The sequence below is a fragment of the Onychostruthus taczanowskii genome, unplaced genomic scaffold (assembly GCF_017590055.1).
Source record: "Onychostruthus taczanowskii isolate IOZ18803 unplaced genomic scaffold, ASM1759005v1 scaffold23, whole genome shotgun sequence".
Classification (NCBI taxonomy): domain Eukaryota; kingdom Metazoa; phylum Chordata; class Aves; order Passeriformes; family Passeridae; genus Onychostruthus; species Onychostruthus taczanowskii.
Window position 1 is genome coordinate 2,830,701 of NW_024499573.1, and position 25,256 is coordinate 2,855,956.

Consider the following 25,256-nt stretch of genomic DNA (forward strand, 5'->3'; position numbering starts at 1 on the left):
CTAGATCTAATCTGTACAAGATGCTCTTCTACTGCTTCCTATGTAAAATGGATAAGCTAACAATAAAAAGTACTGCTTATGCTCTACACATTTGCATTTCTCCTATGCACTAAAATTTTCATTTATGGAAAACAATCACACTTTCTACTTCTCCAATTTTATTTTTTACAGCTTTATTAAAAACACACACACACACATACAGAGAGACTTTCATTTATCCATACAGATATACCTATTGATATGTGCTTGGAGGTTCCAAAAAAAGTATACAGAAAAACAGGATAAAATGAAGAATATAGGCCAAATACTGGGGGAACAGCTGCCAGCAAAGCATAGGCTAAACCTAGAAAACAGACACAAATACGTATGTTAAGTAAACAACAAAAATAAAACATCTGAAGCAAAGGGATTTAAGTCTACTAAAACTGAACACACCTAATGGGAAATCTAGAGATTTGTTCCAGGTTTAAAAAACAGGAGATCTTTCAGTGAATAGTCTTTAAAATGTATATGTATAATACTCTAGGGCAGTGCCTAGAAACAAGATGGGCTGAGTCAGGAAACCAAAGCCTCTAATTACAGGCACTGCAGGTGCAGGTGTGTGTGTTTGTGTGTACACCTGTGCACCTGTTTTGCCTTTGTGGGTGGAAGCACCACTTAATGGCCAAAAAATTATTTTTGTTGCTTTTGTTTTCATCTGCAGAAGAATCTAGTTAGAAACACCCAAATCCTCATGACAAGTGGGACACATTTGACTTTCTCCATTTTCTCATCAGCCATGGTGTTCATGGCAACCCCTAACTGACTAAACACTTTCCTCCTCTCTCACCCCAGAATGACTGGGATAACATAACAGTTTATGTTTCCACAAAACATGCTTCAAAATGTAAAATAAGCAGAGAACTTCTGACAATCTGTAAGGTCACAGAGCTTATAGAGTCTGGTATTCTTCCAAAAAACAAAGTCCTTTTTGTCATTAAGCCCTGTCCATCCCATGCAGTGGAATGCAATCCACATCATTCCTATCTGTAGTGGGGACTGACAAACACAACTGTGGAGCTGTTGGGGGAACAGCTCTAAGGGACACCAGGGAAGAACACCTCCCACCCTCTGTGTGACTCAGGGTGTGCTTATCATGGGACCAGGCTCGTAAGCAAATGGTGTACATCATGTGATATGGCACATAACTGTCCCAAGCAGCTCCAGCCAAAACAATAGCTCTACACAGCTTGTGTTAAAGAGAATTGACACCAGAACAGAACAAATGGGCCTCAAGGAGAAAACACTGCACCCTGGCTTGGCTTGGTTCTGCACTCTCACAAGTGCAGGCTGGTAACACCTGTGTGTTCTTGCCACACTTGGGCACATTGCTCCAAGCGAGGAGTAAAAATCTCAATGGACCAGTGCAAATTCCAAACAGAAGCAATGGTTCACCCACCATGGAGAGCCAGGGGTACTCAAAGACACCTCTAGCTAACAATTTAAATTGGGAGACAAAGCATCACAGTACAAAAAAAAGAGCTAAACCAAAGGGATCTTCTGTGCCACCCAAGTGCTGTTGTGCAGTGTAGCATGTCACAGGGCCTTGTTCTAGCCCTAAGCAATATCTGAGTCCTTACCAAAAAATTATATTCTCACCAAAACTGGACTGATGGAATCATTGATTCTCTTGCTCAAATGAGCATTTCATTAAGTACTTGTGAAACTCCTCACACATATCTTCTCTCACCCAAGGGGGACCTCTCCTGACATCAGCCAACACCCTGTACTGTAACAGCCTGGCCTTTAATATGATGATGAACTTAACAGTACAAGTAACCAGAACTGTAAATCAGTGTTCAAAACTGGGAGGGTGGGTCTATGTGAAGTTCCTGATCTGAATAGCCTTTTATTCCCTTTCATTTGTACTGGCATTTTTAGAGACTGTCAGTGCCAAGGAAATAAAGAGATATTGACCTGATTGGAGGCCATGGCTTAAACACCATGGTCATTGTAGTTCTGCCTGGAATGATTCCCAGGCTTCTTTGAACCCATGCTTGCTATAATTACATCCATTCCAGAAAATTGAAAGTTCAACTTTTGTGTTTTTAGAAAGGGAAAGATTAGGAGCAGTTTAAGGGCACGTCTACAGGCGCCAAATGAACAATGTTTACTTTTAAAAAGAGTCACAAAATTAAGTATAAAGTTCACTGCTGACCACTGACATTTTAGTGTTCTTTCAGGTCATGACATAAATTATGTTTCAGTATACAACTGACAATGTTTGTGTCTAGTATATGACAGATATGCCTGAGAGTTAACCACATTAGCTACCAGTTTAAGATAAATTTATGCTTCCATGTGTGGAAGAAAAAATAACCTTGTGTGGAAGAAAAAATAACCTTAATCATAAAACTTAAACAAAACCAGGAAGATACAGAAATAAGGAAATTATCTGCACAGCCTAAGTTAGGGTATTTAATTATTTTAAGAGTTTACCACCTATTAAAATCTTGGATTTACAGACTGTTTTTTCAGACCTGCCTCAGCCTAAAGTGGAACAAGTGAGGTGTAAATATGAAATAAGTCAACACAGAAGTAAACTTATATATGCTTAATTACATTACCCTCTGGACAAGGCTCTGCACAAATCAAAGAATTTCCTTGACTCCAAGACCTCCTGAAAAAATCTGCTGAAACTGTGGCAGCTATTGTGAAGCTGCCATTCCCAGAACAGTGGGCACCCCATAATGATATTGCTGTGGAAGTGCTGCTGCTTTCTAACCTCCTAACACTTCTGAAACTGCTAATAGTAAGTTCCGGGCTAAACAAAAGATTCTACTGGTCCATTCACCAAGAGCTGAACAGAACAGTGAACACTGGCTTTCTCTGCCTTCCAGAGCCTGCTCCTGCTTCAGGACTGGGCTCCACTTAGGCTGACACTTCCAAGTAATTTAATAGAAATTTCCACAGATTTTCAGCCTTGTTACAGGCGATGCTTTTAACTACACTGTGTAAATCACTGCCTGCTACTATGGTTCTAGTGTAAACTGGTGATTTCTAGCCTTAGAGATCTGTCTGAATTCTTGCATGTTCTTCTCTGGTTAAATTTAGTTTGGTTACTTTGCCTCAGTTTCTTCCTGAAACATAATGTCTAAATGTCTACTACCTTCTGCAGGAAATTTGCCATGACTTTCAGGACAATGAGATCAGTAAATAATCTGGTGCATTCAGCAAAAGTTTGGATATCCACTTAAAGTGTAAAAAGTTGGTCTGCCATTGAGAGCTGTGGATACTGATTAGAGAGGGAGCTTCCTTCAGAGTTTGGTGCATATCACTGACTTGCAGTTTTAAGGGAATCATCATTCTGGGCTGGTCTGCAGAATCCATGCTGATCTCCACAGAAAGCCCTGAGATACACATCCTGTTCTCAGGAGCACCTGTTTCAGATATCAAGAACTGCCATAAAAGAACACACAGAAAAAGTAAAGAAGGGATAATTACATCCAGAGGTACACTCACCTTGAGGAAGCTGCATGACCCCAGTGCTAATACCTGAGATAATGTCTCCCAATAAGTATTCCTTCACTGGGTAACGAGGCAGCCATTTTAAAATTGGTAAGAAACTGTAGAGATGAGACTTGGCTTTCTTAGAAGAACAACTGGAATTACAAAGCAGAAAGAAAGTTAGACACTAGCAGGGGACAAACAGGTTGCAAAAATTGTCTTTCATCCCTATACAGGAAAACAGCTCCTTTACAGGAAGGCTCAGACTCCTGATGACAGCAATTTCTGGACATGCTTAAGCACAATCAACTACACCTCCAGTTAATTTAGCCCTTAATCATGTGTTAGTGCTGTTGACAAACCTTACGGAACTAGAGAAGAGAACAAAAGTCTTGTGAGGCTGCAGGTCAGTGGGAAGTAAAACTGTTCCAGTCTATGCACAACTGAGTGGTCACACAACACTTTTTGCTGAGATCATTCCTAGTAACAATCCCCTGAGAATAACTTGCTTCCTGATAGTGGTTTTCACTCATCAGAATACTTTGCAGTGCTTTTCCCATTTACTATTTGTGTGCTTTATACTTTTTTGATCATCTATTTTATATTCTTATGCGTTAAACATGGTCAATTTATTCATTTAACCAGTACTTATTACTATCCCTACCACTACTGACAGACCCACTTTCAGGCTGTTTGAGAACATAACCCTTCCTCACCAGGAAAGGAAAGGCACTGAAGCCAGCAGCACTGACCCTTGGGACTCTTAGCAGAACTATTAACCTTTTGAAACCCTGACTCATGACAAATGAATAGGGCCAGGAAACACATATCTCTATCCAGTACTGCCTTGCATCATACCTTGATTGTACTGCGGAAAGTTTAACCTTGGCTAAAAATGTGACACAGGGATTGTATAAATGCTTTTATGTGTAGGGGAATTGCAAGAGAATTGCAGAGATTTGTTAGCATTTCTGAATTGCACAGTGAAGAAGCTTGTTGCTGAAAGTGAGAGAATCATTCACACTTCTCCATGGTTAGGTAAACCGTATCACAAAAAGGAGGATTTTGATCCATTTTCTTTTAATTCAGGACAGACAAGTTTTCTGAGGTAGAATTAAGTGTCTTTACCATTGAAGTCATTCCACAAACCAAGCTAATCTCCAAATGTCAAATCATGCAAACAGGAATATTTTATTGAAAAGAAATTCTGTTGTCCTGAAGAACAAGGTTTGAGAAAGAAATGGATAAAAACTGTGCAAATGAAGCATGGAAAAATATAAAGCTAATGAGAACTTAAATCCCTTGGTACCATGGAGCAAGAGAAGCTCAGTTAAAGACATTTCACATCTAACCAGATGATACTTAGATTCCAAGGCAGTTAATTAAAAGCTAGAGAATGCCTTTAGTGATTTCTATTAGACCAATACTTAGATTTCTACACAGCTATCACACATCTCCATTCTTCTACGAAAGGATCATGTGAAGCACAAATTTGGCCATAAGTATTTCCACATAAGAAGGACAGATATTTTTCTGTGTCTTATGAATTCGTGTCATGTGATCTGACTAATACTTCACGTTCCTATGCTGCGTATTTTCCTTTTTGCACTTTGATGAAGGCAATTCAACAAATTTATCCAACATTTTCTAATATAGTCCTACACTAACATTAAAAGCACATACACAGCTTCTTCCCAGTCTTGCAGAATGGTCAAAGTAGAACTAGTGGTTTTATCTTCCAGTTTTCTTTGAAGAGATTATCAGCTAAGTGCATGAATCAATTAAGAATTATAATACTTCTAACCAATAACACAAAGATAAGACAAAAAAACCCTACCGACAAGAATGTGCAATCTTCTGCCCTACAGTCGGAGGGGTTCTCTGTCGCCTGTGCAGCTGTCCTTGCAGGAGCTCCTGGTTGTATATTGGTCTCTGCACACAATACCTCTGGGTTTGCTCAAGACACACTTCTTGTTCTTGAGCATGTTCCATAGTTGATCTCGCAGAGCAGCAGTGAAGGAGGAACAGTTCCACAGTCTCCACCAAAAAACCTTGTTGCAGACAAAATAAGTTTGGTTTCATTTTTAACCTCAGATTTGGCATTTCCTTTCAAATAATGTATTTTAAAGAACTAGAGGCAAGAACTATGATTGCAATCTAATTAAATAGTCTGTAACAGCAGTAAGAAAATAAATCAGACTCAGTCTTTAGTATATGCAAACTATTAATTTATGCTTCTCTTGTATAATGAAAGTTTTTGCATTAATTTCCTTGTAAATAAGAGCTGAAACTAACTTGGAAAGTTGTATTCATGTTTATCTGGATTTTCCCTCAGTTTTTAAAGAATATATCACTGTACGAGGGAGATTCCTTTATTGCTGAGTTACTTCCTGCTTACTCACAGACTGGCATGTCCATTTTCAAAAGACAGAACTCTGACTTTAACACTGAGAAACCCACTTCTTTCTTCTAGATTGTCAGTTGCTTCCTGCATCCATCCACCTGCCTTCCTCTCTATTTCACAAGCTTCTTTTTCCAAACAGCATCTCAAGGATACACAATTCACTACTTTCAAACAGTTATTATCTCAATGGATGTGCCACTTACTGCTACTCTCAATCTGCAATGACTAAAACAAGAATCGGGAGATGTGCCCAGTTTTAAAACTAGCCAGAAGGTTTGTAAAGATCTATTTGTCTGTCTGATTCAGTGCCACAAACATCTTAACATGTTTAAAAGACACTCTGCTAATTCCAATGCCCCATGTTTGCTGCTTTCAGAAATACTGGGCAAGAAACACAGTCCCAGTTGTGAGCAAAGTGACAGGAGTGCTATGTTGTTAGGCAGAGATGCTGGCTAGTGCCACGTTCGATGACAGAAGGTGAGTGCAGTGGGAAACAGAGCCATCATTGTGAACAAGGCCTTGGGCTCAGGTCCAGCAAGTCACTTAAGCATGTGTTTGCCTTCAACCAAGGGTGCTAACCCAGGGGTGTTCTGTTTTTAGCTGTACATCAATACTTTTCTGGGAAAGGGTTACCACGCAGAAATTAAACAAATTGCTACCTAAGCACTCAGACAAACCTAACCATGATTGGTCCAACATTCCGATTCAGCAAATACAGTCAGACCATCAGGAAAATATCAATATTGCTATCTATGTCTTCACTCTGATGAAAGTACTGGAATTTTCCACCCAGGTCTTGGTAATCTCTATGTCCTACAACTGACACAGCCTAGCATCTCTTCAGTTCTCAGTATTTCATAAGCAATACTTTCCCTATGTTGTCAGCTACAAAAGGATATTTTTACTAAAATTGTAATTTTTCATTTACTGCACACTCTATATTAACTTCAGCTTTATTGTGTGAAATAAAGGTGATCCTGCTTGAGCAGAGAGGTTGTAATCTATGATCCTCAGAAGTCCTGCCAAGCCTCAACCATTCTGGGATTCCATACTGATCCCTTATGTCATTATTCACATAAAATCTGTCTTCTGCAGAAATTAATTGATGTGTTCTGGCAACATTGGCTTTATCTACAAATTAAGAAGCTATTTTAATCAGTCCTAAACAGCAAATCCACTCAAATCAGAAAAACTGCAATTGCATGCAAAAGACACAGACCAAATCAGTCCAATGACTTGGTTTTGGCCAAACTTCTCCAATAAAATGAGAATGCAATATCAAAACATTTTTAGCCAAGGTTTTAAAAACACATACCCTGCCTTCTTTCTGCTACAAAGGACAGCAACACAAGACAGTGCCCTGCTAACCCCAAACAATTCAGGTTCTGAATTTCCACCTTTGAGTTTGTTCAGCTTCAAGTAGATTGGTTAATATATGGAAGAGCCACATGAGCTTGTAATATAAATCTAGACCTGGAGAGGTCCAGTTCTGTACACATGCTCCAACTCTCCCAGGTACTATGAGCATATACAGAACAACAAAACTTCCATCCTGCCTCTGTTTTTCATGGTAAAATAAATTATACAAATGCTGCATTTGACTAACCAAACAAGGCCCAACTCTAAATCAGTTATCCAGATCATGGCAGGTGTTAGTTTGGAATACTACCAGAGGTCACAACCCAAGTTTCACCATCACTCACTCTGAAGGTTTTTCTACTGCAGATTTAATGTTTCTGATTCTGCTAGAATAAGGAAGTTACACTGCACTGAATCATGAGAACCAGCTAACACAAAAGTAATTTGAGGCAGGATACGATAGGATCTTGTCTTTACCTTCACAGTGGACACAAGAATATGGAAAACAAATCACATGTCATTAAATGAGATCCTCTATCTACCTAAAACTATTGCTGGATATATCACACTCTATTTTTCCATGTCATTTCACCAACTTCATCTTAACAGCCCTGCATAAGCATGTTCCTTGATGGCAACCTAAAATACTACGCTGTAGATAGTACAGTTACAACTGAAGTATTTAATATCATCCCTCTCCTTTGCAAAAGTACACAGAGAGCAAGACTGAGATGCTTGTCTTTATGAGAGATGACACACATTGCCCATTGAGTAGCAAAATAGTAACATTTCATGATTGGTTCGACTGTGTCTCCAAGTGTTTGCTGTATGACAAACTGGCACAGTTATCCAAGGCTCAGAGATTAAGTCTTGCCCTTCGCTCTCAGAATGCTTGAAAAAGAGCAAAAGCAAGGTACTGCCATTTTCATGACAACAAAGCTTACTGCTATGACCTCTGAGAACTCACAGACCTTTATCCAGAGGAAGAGAAAGGCAATGGTGGATAGTGGAATACTGCTCTCCAACAACCTTTGAACTTCATGGCAAGAATAAAGCTAAAAAGCTGTAAGAAACACTGTCATTAATCTTATCAGCCAGATAAGAACTGAGTTGAAGTAGTTAAAACCTGTATGCTAAAGACTTAAGAGTTGGCAGCTCTTTATCTGACTGATAAAGGCCTGTCTTATATCATTCCTCCTATTATCAAATTGAAGGTGTTAAAGAAAAAAAAAAAGTGAAGCAAACATGAATTTATAACACAATCAGTAATAAATTAGCACTTTCTCTTCCCAGTCTTAGCTGATAAAGGAGGTCTGTCAAGCCATCTGCACTGATTCTTGTGGAGGACAATTTTTGATCCAAATCACATGAATCAGAGTGCAACCATAAAATTTATAGGAATAGAGATTTGACTGCTGTTCCTTGGATTGAAAATAAAACCATGGGGAGGAAAAAAGCAAGAAGCTGGAGACATTAAGAAGGGTGTACTGTGTGAGTCTCGCAGTTTTAATAGGCACCTTTTCTCCTAACATGTATCTAACCTGAATGTGTCTGAATTACCCAAGGAAACGGAGGAGTCAGCAGAAAATCCATTGTCCTGCCTGTTTTAAAAGAACAAAACCTCTTTCTTTTGAAAGCTAAGCACAAAGTGCTTTAATTAGCAGAAAAGCATAGGTAGACAGCACTAGTACTGTGTTACAGTATTCCTCTGCCAGAGAATTCCAAGTTTGATCATGAACTAAAAAGTCTATGAAATATTTTGTGCTTTCAAGCTTACAAATGCAGGTGATTGCCATCAGCCAAAGGGCTGGTGGAAATACTGCCACTCTACGTAGAACATGTTCTTCCAAATGTACCCTGCAAAGCACAGTTACAGCAAGGTCTACAAGTTCCTACTGTCTGAAGAGGCAAGACACAAACCCAGGTGATTTTAGGAAATCTTGGCTCATTTCCTTCTTTTCTCTCTGGCCTCATTCCCCACTGCCCTTTCACTTTTCACCCTCAGTGACAAGTACAAAGTTGTTTTTCAAATAAGCACAAAGGTGTAAAATGACTGGGTGGGGTCATAAGGAATGTGTTCTCCTAGTTTTATTGGACTGTTCTCATCATTCTCATTCTCCTCCACTCCTCCCATTAAATCCACTAACAACTAGATTTTTTACACCTGAAGCCTTTATGTAAAATTTCATAAATTTAGAGGTAGGTAACCCGTGAAACAACAGAATTTTCCTTGTGTGATTCCTACTAAGAAATGCACGCCAGGAGTGAGCCTTTGGGAAAAGAATAAATCAAGACCTTAAATTTCTATGCAGCTTTTAGACAGGCAAAATGTCCACTTTATTCATTAGAAAGTTGAGATGATTACATAAACTGTGTTTGGTTGTGTGAAAAAAGCTTCTCCACACACGTATAATGTTACTCAGAACAACAGCAGGATGGAAAACCTGGATAATACTCTGGTGGGCTACTGCCAAGGCCAGCACATGAGCCATCAGCCTATCAAAAGCTCATTGCCACCAGTCCAGAGTAGTACACAAGGGTCACTTATGGGACCCTGGAAGTCCCTGGCAGCTCTGGGTGTGAAAAGCATCTGCCCATCTCTAAGAGTAAGAGCACTCAGGGGCAGCAAAAATGGTCCTGGGAAGTCCTGGCCAGTCACACATGTGCACATGCGATGGTCTGTACCAACAACTGGAGTGGGGCTATGACCTTGGGGGCTCCTGTGTCCAGCTCAGCTGGGGAAATTGGGATCAAGGAACTACTAGGCAGATAGTGTGAGCCTGTGTGCTGATCCACCTTGCAGATGTGTGCTGTATCTCTACATGTGTACAAATATTCTCAGTTCTGGACCTCCATCCTGCTTAGTTAGAGAGCAGAGGGGACGAAGCTGACAGTGTTGCCTCTGTGGTATGCATGACTTGCCATGTACAGATCTAAGTATGTTGTGTATGTGTGTTCTCTGTGTGTGTGTGTGTGCTTATGGAAAACACATCTTCAGCCTTGGTACTGGTTGGATCTGGGGATATGGAGCAGCAGCTCCACCTTCCTCAGGCTGTTGAATTCAGTATGATCTATTTTCCTCTAATGAACCTATCTTAGCCACTGAAACATCATAATAATAACACTGAGCATAAAGATCAAAATGGTAACAATTAAGATATATATATGTAAAAAAAATAATAAGATCATGTAACTGGTAAGAGGTAATTTATATTTTATGCTCCTTGCCAAAAAATACTTAAGTCCCCAAAGTTTACTCCATGGACTAATGAATTCATTAATGTCTTAGGCGTATCTCTTATCAACCAGCAAACTTATGTTTGCTTTCATCAACAGAATGTTTTAGGACCCATTATAATGATTGAGCTGTTTAATCCATTCCACATAAGACAAACACCTGGAGCACTTTGAGCAGCAGAACACTGGTCTCCTTCCCTCTGACACATAGATAAGAGATGGCTTCTGTTTCCAGTGTAAACACGTTGATGACCATGAGAACCCATGGCAATACGACCATTCTTATTTCTGCTTTTTGCAACTTCAGTGACCTTGGATCCTAGTCTGCTATCCTCTTTCCCGTTGCCAAAAGCAGTTGCTACTGACAGTGAAATCAGTAAGTTAATCAGAATGGTAGCATGGCTGATGACCCCTTTATTGTGCTTTCTTAAGCCGACTGATAAGGACATACACCACTTCAGAGACAGGTAATCATTAGCCAGCTTCATCTCCAGAGAAAGTCCGCTGCCAAAAACTTTGGTGGAACACTTTTCTTCAAAAAGCTCCAGTTGGTCAGAGGAGATAACAAAAATCAAGATAATGAATACACACCAAGCTAAGCCAGAATAATTTCTTTACTTCTTGTGATCTCTGTGCACCAACGACCTCCAGCAACTGGTTCATTTTTTCAGGCAAAGTGGAACATGCAGACAGCAAACAAGTGTCTGTGCAGAAAGAAATTACTTCATTCTGTGATACACTTCCTTCTGCAGAGAAGCCACCAAAAGAATTCTCCCCTCTCTATCTGCTTCATCAACTCTTTACACACATCACTACTCTCTCAAGTGTTGCCTCAAGTTAAAAATAAACAACAAAAAATAGAAGGTTGTTATTTATAACCAAAATCATTTCAGTCATCATGTTTACAGTGTAAACCTCTCAAGTCACAGAGGAAACTGAAGAATAGTAAAACAGTGTGGTCAGAGGAAGAAATACCTGAGAGGGAAGAAGAGAGGGTTTAGAATAGGATTAAAATTTATATTCCAGTTTCACTGCTGAAAACATGGCAACTACCACGTGAAAACAGTAACTACCATTACTTGAGAAACATGAAGTTTTGAAAAGTCTCCAAGGATCCTCTACAAGGCTCTCTTTCTAACATGTTCTGAAAGGACCTGCTACTCTGCAAAACAGGCTACAGCCACTGCCATGCTTGAAGAAATTCCTGAAGAACTGATGCTTCTGAAAGGCAACACACAACTTCAGCACAGGACAGCCACTCCTTGGGAAAGTAGTATGACTAACTATTTCTCAAAGCTGCAACTCTCCTCCTGATAGTTCTGAGAACTTCCCTATCCATGTTAGGATCTGCAAACATTTCATTCTTGGAAGCTACTTCACAACACACATTTTCTGTGTTTTTTTTTCTGCACTACATATCAAACCAAACCCCACATGAGCAGTAAGCAGAACATGACATATGATAGATCCTGTCCCCATTTATGCAACTGTTGCTTGGTTGAGATGTTATCTAAACAATAGCATTCACCTGTCTCTTATGTACTTGAGTGTTGCTTCATGATTTGAAGGTGAATGCCAGACAGTGGGAATAACCTTCCTCAACGTCTTGATGCCAAGGTTACACCTAAAGGCCGTGAGTGCACAGCAAACACAGGTCAACACTGCTTTTGCTTGAAATATTTTAAAATTCACTGTAAGCAAAGAACATGTAGAGAAGTTTCTCAAACAAATATTTCACAGCAAACCGCTGCTTTATTTGCAGCTCACCTTATGGCTTCATATTTCTTCTGTGGCTGATGAAATTTTAATATGAGACAGCCCCATGTCTGTTCTAACTGCACAAAGAAAAAGACAAGCTCTCATGGAGCTGAAAATTTCTCCAGATGACCCTCTAAGTGTGTTTGACAGAACAACCCTGCATGAATGGATTCCTGCAACAGCTACAGGGTGTCTTGATGAAGGAACTGGAAGAGCAAGAAGGGTATCTGGGCTGACGATCATCAAATGAAATGAAGAAAGGTTCATTGAGTAATTTTCTGATGATTTCTTCTTGTAAGAACTTTTCTTTCCCTCTCAGGAACACATATGCAAAAGAAACAAACGTCATCAGAAAACAGGAAAAAAAAAAATCAGACTCACTACAACTGTAGTTAATTAGACTCAGGTCACCTGTTCAGCTATATGGACTTAAATGAAGCACCGAAAAGAGATCATATATATTGATTTTAACCACGAAACTGGCAAAGAAATAAAACTGGAATTTGTAATCCTTAATCAGTTCAATCCTTAACTGCGCTTAATTGATTTGTCCCTACTAGACTGAACTTCAGCAAGGATGTTTCAAACAACAGACACGCAGCAATCTTTGATTTGGGTTGGAAAATTCTGTCTGTGCCTTAGAATCACAGAATGGTGGAAGGGGCCTTCAAGACCACCTAGTTCCAAACCCCTGCTAGGGGTAGGGACATTTTCCACTAGACCAGGTTGCTCAAAACCCCACCCAGCTTAGGATGAGAGGCTTTCTGAGGAGTTCTCAAATCTCAGCCCTGCTTCAGAACCTAATTTCCATAAAATAAATTAAAAGGAGCAATTTGATCTTTGCTCTAGCCCAGCCTATGTGTCAGAATCTCAGATTTTCAATTAACAGATTAAAATCTATAAATTAGCTAACCCACACCCTCCCCAATAACCACAACAATATAAGAACACAAACAGAATTGGATGTACAAAATGGTATGCAACAGTCAAAGCAGAGCAGTAAAACTTGATCCCCTGCCTGGGCAAAACCAGTAAGTTTGCAATGAAGGCTGGAGAAAAAAAGATTCCACCTAGGCAATAAAAATACAGATTGTAAAAAACCTCCCAGGAAGGCAATCACACTGTTGTTTATCATATGGAAGGTTTTCCCAGGTTGCTACTGCACAAAATAAAATAAATAGTTAATGCAACATTTTGAGAAGAGTAGTCCAAGTTCCTGCACAGGCCAGTGGTTCATATATGTACTCTAATAATCATAAATGAAAATATAAATCCTATCAATGCAAGTGACTTGCAAAAGTCATTCAACTGCCTGCACAAGTTTACAGCCATATCTTCAAAGCCATGGAAATCCTTGACATTGTTTGTGTATAGCTTTCCCATTATCTGGGCACATGGTAAATAACAACAAAACCTGCACTTTGCTGCTGCTTTTACTTCTAAAGAGCAAAAAACTATAGATAATTGGCTATAAAATAACAGCAATGGCAGGTCTTGTAGCCATGTGAAGAACTATTATCAAGAAAGACTTTCAAGAAATACTGTCTAGCAGGACAACATTCTGCTGACTAACAATTCTAGGGAAAGAAACATCTGAATAATGATGGTGTTTAATTCATTAAAATTAACTGGGAAATCAGTAGGCTAATTAGAGCTTGAGAGTTTTAGATTCAGCATGGTTTTCTTGGGCTAAAAGTTACAGGCTATGAAACAATCAGATAGAAAAAAAAAACAGAAAAGAAAGCTTTAGAAAACCAGATGTTACAGAAAAAATACATCAGCAATAAAACAGAAGAAAAAACAGCAGTCCATTGGGCAGAGACCAAGAGAGGCAGAGGAGCTCAGAGGACTGTGCTTTTCTAGGTAACTCAGTGGATGCACAAAAGTCTTGGTTACCCTTACAGAGGCTACAGCTGCAATTCAAATTAACAGTAGTTCAAGATAATACTGATCTGTCTATACTAACAGACAAGGAAGATAAACATACATTCAGGTCTTCTTTCTTAAGTTATTAGCAAAAGAGCAACAGTGTGACAGCCATGTGCTAAATCTGTGCCTGTTTTCCATGATTTTAGCATCACACTAAACATAATATCTTTCATGTGGTTTTGGAATATTTAAGTTCTAAAAACACTGAATTTTTGGGGACAGACTACTATAACCATGAAAAACTGTGTGCTGAAGATATGATTTGAACCACAGTAATGGACTGGAAATTCCAAACAAAAGGCAAGATGCAATGGCTGTCCAGTGCTCCAAGCTGTAAGATCTGATGGCTGAATCCAATGGAGCATTTAGTAAGTATTCAGCTTAGAAAACAGGGCTCAGTTTATGCCAGAGGCTAAAAACATCACAATTTCCTAGGCCTTTCACCTAGATCATACTCAATTATCTGTACTTTTTAAAATTATGTCAGCCTTTCAGCAAACTGTTACCCTGCACACAGCATTTGTACACTATGAGCAATAAAAGCACATCAGCTCTGGACACGATTCTGAGAGGAAATAAAGTTTAGTTTAGTTTAGAACCCAAACATGGATGCAACAGCAGGCTTGTTTCTTACTGGACTTAGAGCTTTCCTTCACTTAAAAATCTGATTATGAATATAACTCAATATTGCCCCAACTGCCCCCATAAATATACTTCTAAATGCAATGAAGCTTTTAGAATGAGACTGATCAGTTAAATACCCTCAAGCCTATACAAGGGAGTTAATGCTATTGCAAATTAATATGCTTTATCAGCTACCAACAGCAGCTCTGCATATGTGAAACTCCATTCTTTTCCTATACCTTTTCCACACTACATTTCAGAGATGTTTCACAATTCCATGCAAGACTATTAACAAAACATTTCAGTTTGGAAATACTGCTAAATGCAGAACTGAAACATCTGTCGTGTCTTAGGAAGGCTTAGGACTGTCAGAAACCAAGTGTTTCAAAGTGTGATTACTGTCCCTCGAGGAAGGCAGGAGGTGATCCCCACAGAGTTAATTCAGGGCAAGCCACCTGCACGTGCTTGCTTTTGAAACAGCATTAGTTTTTCTATTTCGACAGCAGCTGTAATGTAGCACCCTACTCATGAAAGTTCTGTAATATAAATCAAGACACCTGTTAACCCAAAATACCTGCTACTGCACATTTAGCAAGAGACATTTTAAAAGTTTGGTTGCAGATTTTAGTCTTCGTTCAGGAAACTTCAGCCAAAATATTCTGTGCCCAGACCCTTGTTGTCAGTCATCAACATAAAAACTAATGCTGTACAATTGTATTACTGTGATAGATATGAAGAGTTATGGATGCATATTCTGCTGATTCATCAGCAGAAACAATGGCAGCAATCTAATGTTTTTGCTTTCCTTACTACTGGAATATCCCTAAATGCCTGCTGCAACAGCCACTTCGGTCCTCTGAAATCTCGAAGCATCTCAAAAACAGCTTTCAACCATATTTCAATGTTCAGACAATCAGAAATTTTGCAATAGCAGCATGGGCACGAGCACAGCAAATTTAAGCCTACTTACTTTTCTGGCTGGCTTTTCCTAGTTGCTTTCACTGATCCTTTGCAAGGAGTTCAAAATGTTCCCACAGCTCGTGAAGCTGACAAATACTGACATAGGAAAGGCAAAATCTTCTTCTGAAAAATGGAAGGGCATGAAGGGGTTTGGGGGGGGGGGGGGGGGATAATTTAATAGAGGTTTTGTAAAGGTTTTGAAGGTCTTTGGGTTAAAGCTAGTACTGAAATGCAGAGCAGGTAGTTTTTGTTGTTACAAGACTTCTTGGGAGAGTCGCTCCGACCTAAACTGACAGCCCGCAGCTTACAGTCGGAGGGGTGCAGCCACAACACGAGGAAATGACTGATCTCTCACCTCACTCCGGCTTCCCCTTGGCTGCTGCGCGTTTTACAGCGCCGAGCACCGCGGGGGCCGCCGCTGCCCGGGAATCCCCGCGCGCTGCCCGGCGCGGCTCTGCCCCGGCACGGCTCTGCCCCGGCACGGCTCTGCCCCGGTGCCGCACTCGGGGCTCCGGCCGCCCCGCCGAGGCCGACGGGGGGCGACGACCCCCAGGCTACCCCCAGCCCGGGGTGACCGAGCGGGAGCCACAGGCATGGGGACAGCCCGACCCCAACCGGCGCTCTTCGCAGCCAGGCTCGTTCCCCTCACGGGAGATCCGCTCAAGTGCAATACAGCAGGGAGAGACCCCCTTCACCACTGATCCCGCGCTCACCCCCGCCTGGCCGGCCGCGCTCCGCTCACCGCCCTCCGCCTTCCTGCAGCCCGGCAGCCGCCGCCGCTCGCTCCAAGGTGAGCAGCCCAGGGGCGCGGGCGGGCGGCCTCTAGCCCCTGCCCCCTCCCGCCCCCTCCCGCCCCGTGGCCGCGGGCGCGCCTGGGACTCGTAGTTCCCCTCGCAGTAGTTCCCCCCCCACCCGCCGCGGCCTACGAGTCCCAGGATGCCGCGGGGCCGTGCGCGCCCCCGGCCGTGCGGGCTGCGCGGGCTCCGCCCCGGCCCGGCCGGGCCCTCCTCGCTCGGAGGGCATTGCGCAGCCCTGGAACCCGGGGGCGAGCTGCCTTGGAAAAGCCCTTTAACATCGCCAAGTCCGACCGTCAACCCAGCCTGTAACCCCGAAACCGCATCACCCAGCGCCGGATCCTGGCAGCTCTTGAACCCCTCCGGGGATGGTGACTCCACCTCCCGTGTCTGACCAGCCGAACTGTTCAAATTTTTTCCAAATATCTGTCTTGGTGTGGTTTTTCATTTCTTGAGGAGTGCGAAGAATACGTCGGTATGAATTTCACTGTGGACATGCAGGGATTAGCAGTGAAATGCCTCCACAGATCTCATGGAGTCCTTGTTTTATCATGTTTTCTGTCATAATGATAGCTCTCTCTTGCCCAAGACAAAAATGTTTTCCAGCCTCCCAGGTTTCGGTTTGTAGACAGAGTTTGTAGAAGTTGGTTTTTTTTCCAACTTTGAAACTCGTACGCACTAAGAGCATGAAAAAATTTGTGAAACTGATGTCTACAGGGCAGTATTATTTAGAAAATCTTAAAATTATTCCTTGACATGGAATGTAATGTAATTGTAAGAATGTAAGAGTAACTTCAATAAAATTTAAATGAATTCAAGATGAAATACAGTGCTTTAAATGTCAGTGTTGTCAAACTGAGAAATTTCAAGGTCAAAGCATTTCTAAAGTTCCTTTTAAATATGAGGTTTGTTTACTCAAAACAGGCTATAACAGAAAGGCATTTAGTTGTAAAATTTCAGTAACAGATAATGCCGCATACCTCAGACTTCTTTTGGACTGATGTTGGATGCCATTTTTATACAGAACGGGGTAAGTGGAGATACTTTGGGTCAGGCATGTTTGTCAATTCAGTTATTTATCCAAAAAGCTAATTTTTTCCTGACCTTGGAAATCTGTAGCCTGTGTTAGAATGCAGGTGTAATTCACTTATGAGGGTGTGGCCTGGTAGTGACATTCTGACATGCTTTGTTGCCAGTAAAACATACATTGCAGTAACATACCCAGGGAGACATGTCTATACACCCTGCACAAAGAGAAAGGAGAAGAGAAAGCCTTAAACAAACGCAGATTAGCAGATTTCCTGCTAGAAAAGTCCCCCCCAGGTATAAAGCATCTTGAATGTTCCAGTAATCCTGAGGATTATGTTACACTAATTGTGTCATTGGTTGCATTTAAATACAAGCTGGTTTCAATTTCTTGTGTGCATTTTAGTGTGATGCACTCAAAGGTTAATAATTATTTTTATTGCTTCTTTCCAGCATTGTCTAAAATGGTAAAAGATGCTGTGGTTCTTCAGCTCTGGGACAGGGACAGGGATTAATAAAGTGCTAAACTCAGTAGCAGCAAGATGAAAAGACGATTTTTGGCCAAAACAAGAATGGGGAGGGAAAGTTAATATAGAATAAACAATATAGACAATTGAGGAGAGTAAAAACACTCCTGTGGAGGGTAATTGTGGAATGTTAGTGAAGGGTGCACCCACACCACTGGAGATGTGTGATGACAGAGAGAAGGGTCAGTGTGAGCTTTGGGGGCTCAGTGTGAGCTTTGGGGGCTCAGCTGGCTCCCAGGGGATGGAGCAGAGGGAACCACTGCTCTCCAGCAGCATAAGGAAAGCTGTGAGGTGCTGTCAAAGGCCAGATCCAGCACTCACAGCTGCCTGGAGTGGAGCTCCAGCTGTTGGGCTGGTCATTTCTCACTTCCTCCAACAGCCACTGATGGTGGCTGTGGGCAGGGGAGGCTGCTGAGGGGCTGGGAGGGCAGAGTTCTGCACTTCCTACTGGGTCATTGGCATACACTTCCCATATGGGACATCCCAAATGGCTCAGAGGGGCTCCATCAACTGGCTCGCTCTGCACCACACCCTGACTACCCTCGTGTCTTCTGAGAATGAGACAACTTTCTAAGGCAGAAAAATCCCTGTATGTATTTGGTGTCTTACACAGGTGCTAGGACAGGTCAAACCAGAATTAGTAAAGCTGAGGTGGACATTTCCATAAGAAGTGGAGCACATTTGATGTACAGGAGTTTTCCCACTGATTTCAGTGGCAGTAGGCTTGGTTCTCAAAATGCTGCTGTTAATTAGTTGCTACCCACATCCTATACAGACACATTACTCATGTCAAACGTTGTTATTGTCCATAATAACACAATTGTTCTAGCAGAGGCCCAAACATTGGGACATTTTCCTTTATTTGCACTGAAGTTCCTTGAAAATGGCTGAACTCAAATAATTTAACATTTCCCCTGAGAAGGGTTTGATTTTAAATCAGCTGAGCTGGGTATCCAGTTGTGAGTATAAACCTGTTGAATGGGTTTGCATGTGGTGTTTGTAGCCCACCTGGAGCTGTAGAGTATCAGCAGAGGGCTGTTTGCATGCACATGATCAGTGTACAGGGAAAGAGGGACCTGGATCAGCCAGCTTCATGGTATCAGCAGTATCATCCTATTGCAGAAGTAGCCCTCAAACCTGTGACTACACAAGACTCCCTGAGTGCTGCCTTTGGCCCAGATGCCATCAGGGAAACAGCTGAGCCTTCTGACATTGCTGCTTTGCCACTACCTTGCACAAACCTCCCCTGAGTAGCAGAGCTCAAAAGCACAACCACATTCTCTTATTTTGTTAAAGAAGCTTAAGGTTGGAAAAGACCTTTAACATCAAGTCCAACTGTTAACCCAGCACTGCCAAGCCCACCACTAAACCATGTCCAATTTGCTTGTCTATAAACGTACCATTTATCATCATCCTGCAGTATGGTATTCTTCCATTCCTGGAACAGCATTTTTACTTGGCCCCACCTTGGTGCATGCCAGCTAAAACTCTCCCCATCAGGCTCTGTTGTAATTAGCCACACAGGAACTAAGTGTTTAGGCTTACTGCCAGCTCAGTCCCTTTAGCTGAACCAGAAATAGCATGGGGAAGAAAAGGCAACAGTCAGAAAACTTCAGCAACAGAGAACACTGGACAATTAATCCACGTCACCTGTACAATGAATGCTCATACCTCATGGTCTTTTTTCCAGCAACAGAACCACCACCTGTGGGTGGTGGATGCTTTGTCTGCTCCTTCACAGAAGCTCTGCAAGTGTTTGCATGGCCTGAGCTGCTCTGAGTTGCGAACAGCCCTAAACAGCTCTTTAGGGCCATGCTTAACAGAGGCAAGCCCTTTTGCTGGCCTTGTTCCATTCTGAGGTGCCCTTGCCAGCTCTGGGTGAAGGTAGCTCCCCTTTGCAGCTGGCTTGTTCCTGTTCCTCCTGTGTTGAGTCACTAGTTAAACCTCACTACAGAGCTGATCTGAGTGGGGTTTATCTGGTGCCTCACACTGGCTTCCTGCTTTGATAATAACCAATCCCATTGACTACCAGTAGATAAATGATGAGGTGATGTTGTGGCAGCATTTCCACCCAGTAACATTTGCCCTGAAGGGTTAGCAAGTAAATAAAACATAGAACCATGTTTATGGATGTTGTCATATCTCTTTCCAAATGTTTTCCTTTTTAGACTAAACAACTCTCTCTACTTGGAAGCTCATGGGTTCAAGGGTCTTGTTTCTGCTGCAGTACTTTGCAATCTCTCTAACTTGTTTATATCTGTATTTAAGTGAAGGGCTCAACAGCTGCCAACTGCTGTCTACTTTACCAGCACTGGCAGCTGTATTTATATTTATTGTGTTTTATCATAAACACTTCCCCTGATGCAATGCAAAATGGCATTTTTAAAAAGTGCTTTATGCTGTTGATTCTACTTCTATAGTTTTGTTGGCTAGTCTGGTATTTACCCAATTTGTGTGCTCGTATCTTGTTCTTTAACAGTGTCTTGTCATTGAGGTATTTGTTGTGTTGTTTAATTACTACCCTTTTCTGTATATTGTCAAGATCATGCAAAGCTGGATTTGGACCTTCAAAAATGTTGGTGCTCTGCACATTTCCTCCCATTAAGAAAATGTTATCATTTTTGGATGAAGCAAGCTTGAGAGAAAACCATTTAGGCAAAATTATGAGAGCTTCAGGTTTTGTTTATTTCAGGAAATCCAGTGGGTCAGAGTTTCATTTTTCTGTACTTTTGTTTCATTTCTCTTATGTTCTCCTTATTCTACTGGAGCATGGCTTAGTGGGCTGATAGGAGAAATGAGGAAGACTATAAGGCATACCAAAAGTACTAAAAATCAGTTTTCATAGTTATGTCTGTGAAAATTTTACACCAGTATATAAGTTTGTAAGTACATTTTATAGCATATTTATTGCCATTGATTATCATTTGTGCCACCCTTGCTATTTTAACAACTGCTTAATGTCAGATGACTCATTGCTTTCAGCCATATGGGAGGAAAAATAAAAAACCCCCACATTAGTATGCTATGTGTATGCTATGTGGGGTGTTGTAGGACTGGAGAAAGTCTAAGGAAGAACTTCCTGGAGTCTGGAAAGGGCAGATGATAATACCACTTGGGAATCTTCCAGTGAGGAAGACAAAAGCCAGTGCAGAGTTTGTGGTGAGTTTGGGTAAAATGCTTTGTGTATTTCTCTGTGGCTGTGATTACATACATTATTCAAAGGAATTAAATAAAACTGTGAAAAACAGCTTCTCTGGCTATGCTGATCTCTTGCCTGAAAAGTCAGGTAAAGTGCCTCATTGTATCTAAATCTTTAAAATAAATTAATTTCCTGGGAGAACATTAGCTGCACATGCATTTTAGATTGAACTATCACCCTTCTATTGACATATTAAAGCAAAGAAAGTTATCTTAAAAATAGGAATGTTTAGATCTTGTGGTTTTGTTTGTTCAATGGGCAAAAATCTTATTACAATATTTTAAAATCACTTGCCCAAACATTAAGTTGTTACATTCTTATTACCCTCATGTTTTGTCTTCCTGGTACTTCTCTGAATAGAACCATTATCTTTTTTCAGGAATTGAAAGTACACAAAGCTCTCCAGAACAGTACAGTGAGTTTGCAGGAGGCTGGACTGTTGCAGGAAGTTTCCAGATCATCCAAAGATCTGTCATAATTTTGATCAAGCCAAGGAATTGACTAGTTGGTCACTGAACACCCCCCTTTTTCTATTTTTCTGCACTGCTCAGGTACCTGGTCCAAAACCTCCTACAAATTAAACACGTGGTTCAGCTGAACATGGCTCATCATTCAGGTTCAGACAGGTATAGTGCCAGAAGCAGATGTGCAAGGTGTGAGAGCATAGCAGTTATATATAATACTTCTTTCTGATGAGGAGAAGCTCTGGTAACTGGGATTGTTTAGCCTGAAGAAAAGGAAGCCCAGGCAGGACCTTATTGATCTTTATGACTACCTGAAAGAAGGCTGTGGTGAGTTGGGCAGCAGTCTCTTCTCTCAAGTAGCAGAGTGTAGGACAAGAGGAGATGGCCTCAGGTTGCACCAGGTGAGGTTTAGATCGCATATAATGAAAAGTTTCTTCACTGAAAGTGTTGTCAGGCATGGCACAGGCTGCCCAGAGAAGTGGCTGAGTCACCATCCCTGGAGGGATTAGAATCATGTGGAGATGTGGTGCTTAGGGACATGGTTTAGGTGGGCTTGGCAGTGCTGGGTTAACAGTTGGACTTGATGTTACAGGTCTTTTCCAACCTTAATGGTTTGTATGATTCTAAGAATTACCAGCTTAGTCTGTTTGGAATTACCAGCATTGTCTGTTCCTTATGTGCCACACTCTTGTTCTCAGAGCTTGGAAGCAGTGGTTTACATTTTTTGGTTTGCAGATAAAGCGAGAGTGCATATTGCTTTGTGGTCCTGCTTCAGTCATTGCACCAGCACCTGTTCCAAGGACTGTGTTATGCCCATAGGTGGCATGGGGAGATCTCTTAGTTTGTGTTACGTGCAAAGTGCTAAGTGTGATGTGCTAAATATTAAAAATAACATTAATGATTGCTTTAGAATCTAGGTATTTAGTGGAAGAATTTGGTTTATGATTTCATGTAAAGCCCACATGGCTTGAAAAGTCTAACATCAGAATTCTTTGTTGACATTATCTTTATTGAAGCATGGATCTTTAGCTTGGTTCACCATAAAGTGAAGCATTTGATTTATGATAATAGACAGTTCAGGGCTATAGGGGCATTATAACCTTGCTGGTGTAGATACAACTTTATCAGAAGATACAAACATGACCCGCAATAGAAACAAACACCAAAGAGAACACAATGAAACATTCACTGCTTACAAATCACTTCATTACTACAGACACCAAATGGCAGTTACTGTAAGTAAATCAGTTTCAGAGAACTGACTACATTTAGACAGGGAATTGGGAATTCCTGTTGGGGCTTAATCCACAAATCCTTAGTAGAAAAAAGTTTAATGTCAAGCATTCTTTTTTTTATCCACAAAACAATGCTAACCAACAGACATATCAAAGAATAAGACCGAAGGATATCAACGCCTTTACAACTACTTTTGCAATTATCTTCTGGATTAGGTACTTAGATGATTTTTTAATACATTTTGTAAGAAGGTAAATAGCCCAAAAATCAGCAGCAAAAATATTACAACAACAAAACAAGTAAATACAGTGCCAATGTGTCATGTTGTAGAAGAGAATACGAAGAGGACAAACAATGATAACTTAATCATATAAAATGACACAGAGCTGAAATACAGTGCACTTAAATAACTATGTGACAAAGAATGTTAAATTCTGTACTTAGTATGTAGGTTTTTTTATAAACATAAAATCTGAAAAGTCTTTGTGCTTAAACTTTTTTTCCTGTTAAACAGAATTAGTTGCTTACTTCCAATACTGCCACTGTAACGGATATTACAACAGATCACAATTTTCACAGACACATCAACATTAAAACATTTACCTATGAGAAAATAAGTCACTTCTCATTAGTTCACAGTGCGAAAAAGTGGTGTATACTCTGTCTTGAAAAAGGCTTTCAGTTATTCATCAAGCCAGTTGCAGAAAAGTCCTGATACCAGATGCAGTGCTAGATTTAAAGAATGGAAAGCAACACATCACATGTTGGGAGGAAAAAAAATAAATTTCTCGTTTCTTCATGGATATCGTCTAAGTGACCTTCGTCTTCTGTTGTAGAAATGCCTGAGCCCATGTTGCCGTGAAAAATTCATCATGTAATTTTGTTTGCGAGTGCTGTCAGAGGGTGAAAGAAGAGAAGAGTGTCAGTTTCTTTTATATGTAGTGTAAATTCTTTTCTAGCAGTGAGCTATTGGGGCTGATTCTTCTTTGTCCTTGCACGACTTTTCAAGTCTGTACAAAGTGGTGTGAAACAAAACCTTTGTTTAACTGCAAAGGTGCAAGGCAATGGAGAATCCGTCCCACTTGGCTTTCATTTACAGTAAGTTATCTTAGGGAAAGGTTACAAGCTTTCAGCTAATGAAAACTGGTGCTGCCTAGGGCCAGATTCACTAAAACTGTACACTTCATAGCATTTCTCTGTGGGGGTTTTATACTCCAGTTATCCTTCTGTCTTTGATCATTAACTGCTTTATCTTGAGAACAGAAGAAAAGCTTTACTCCACTTCATTATCTTATTTTACCTTATAGGAATTGAAGTACAACACTTTTTTTCAGATTAATGTTGCCTTCCTCTATGAACCGTCTTCCAAAATGAAAGGAAGGTCTGGGAAATAAGCATCATCATGTCTGACAGGAGACCAAGCAAGAGAGCCCAACTGCAGCCGAATTTAAGAAGGCACACTTGTTTGGAAAAGCTACCTGGAGTACAAGGCCCATCCCACCTAATGTAGGTTTCTACTTCTCCCACTGAGGGAAGAAGGAACCATGAGAGGGCAGATCTGTGAGGTGAGGACCTGCAGTCAACAAATCTCCCATTTGTGGGTTCAAGGAGTGTTTTCACTCTAGTGAGTTTTGTCTGTGAGTAAGAAGTGAATACTGATAATGTAGTAAGTAATTCTTTCCTCTCTAGTGCATAAGTTTATTTTTAGTGAATATGGCCCTTAGGAAAAAGGAGTAGTTGCATGCTTTGCAAAATACCTGATTTTCCACAACCAAAACCAACCTTTGCTGTAGTATGCTAATTTAACCTAAAAAAATGTGTCTAACAAAATTATGCCCTTTTTATGAGCTAATCTTAAACACAATTGACTAAATTGATTAATAGTTGTTATGTCAAAATCTAGATTATAAACCTCAAAGTAAATCCAAGTAATTTCCTGACTAGTTTTCCAAGGCTTTGCAATTTTTAATTTTTTCCCCACTGGAATGTACATACAAGAATTAAATAAAGACCAGCTCCTGGTGACAATGAAAGAAAACAGATGTACACTTGGCACAACTTTTGGTACTGTCACAGTAAGGTAGAGCTCTAGAGCATCTGGCAATTGAGAGAGGGGTTAGTGTTGGCTTATTCAAGTGAAATGGAATTGTTTGTGCTGATTTGTAAGTTTTGTGTGAGAGATTGATAGTGGTGAGTTTATGTAACTTTAATGCCACTTGGTAGCTCAAGTGCAAAGCAGGACTGAACATCAGT

The 25,256-nt window shown here is 40.8% G+C and overlaps 2 protein-coding genes across 5 annotated transcripts in view; both read right to left on the bottom strand.

The window, feature by feature from the left end:
* Positions 1 to 16,599, bottom strand: part of SLC26A5 (solute carrier family 26 member 5) — a 33,199-nt gene extending 16,600 nt beyond the window's left edge. For 2 of the 4 annotated variants that reach the window (XM_041405432.1, XM_041405433.1), the window contains exons 1-5: positions 16,471 to 16,599; positions 15,768 to 15,880; positions 5,324 to 5,537; positions 3,502 to 3,641; positions 233 to 343 (exon numbers count right to left, since the gene is read on the bottom strand). In XM_041405432.1, the coding sequence (XP_041261366.1) occupies positions 233 to 343; positions 3,502 to 3,641; positions 5,324 to 5,478 (406 nt within the window). In that variant the 5' untranslated portion in view covers positions 5,479 to 5,537; positions 15,768 to 15,880; positions 16,471 to 16,599. Of the gene's footprint in view, positions 1 to 232; positions 344 to 3,501; positions 3,642 to 5,323; positions 5,538 to 15,765; positions 15,881 to 16,470 lie in introns of all 4 variants that reach the window. The other 2 variants (XM_041405431.1, XM_041405430.1) reach the window with 2 other exon arrangements.
* A 6,156-nt stretch (positions 16,600 to 22,755) lies between these two features.
* Positions 22,756 to 25,256, bottom strand: part of RELN (reelin) — a 275,407-nt gene continuing 272,906 nt past the window's right edge. The window contains exon 64 of the mRNA XM_041405399.1: positions 22,756 to 23,896. Within this exon, the coding sequence (XP_041261333.1) occupies positions 23,800 to 23,896 (97 nt within the window). The 3' untranslated portion in view covers positions 22,756 to 23,799. The remainder of the gene's footprint in view (positions 23,897 to 25,256) is intronic.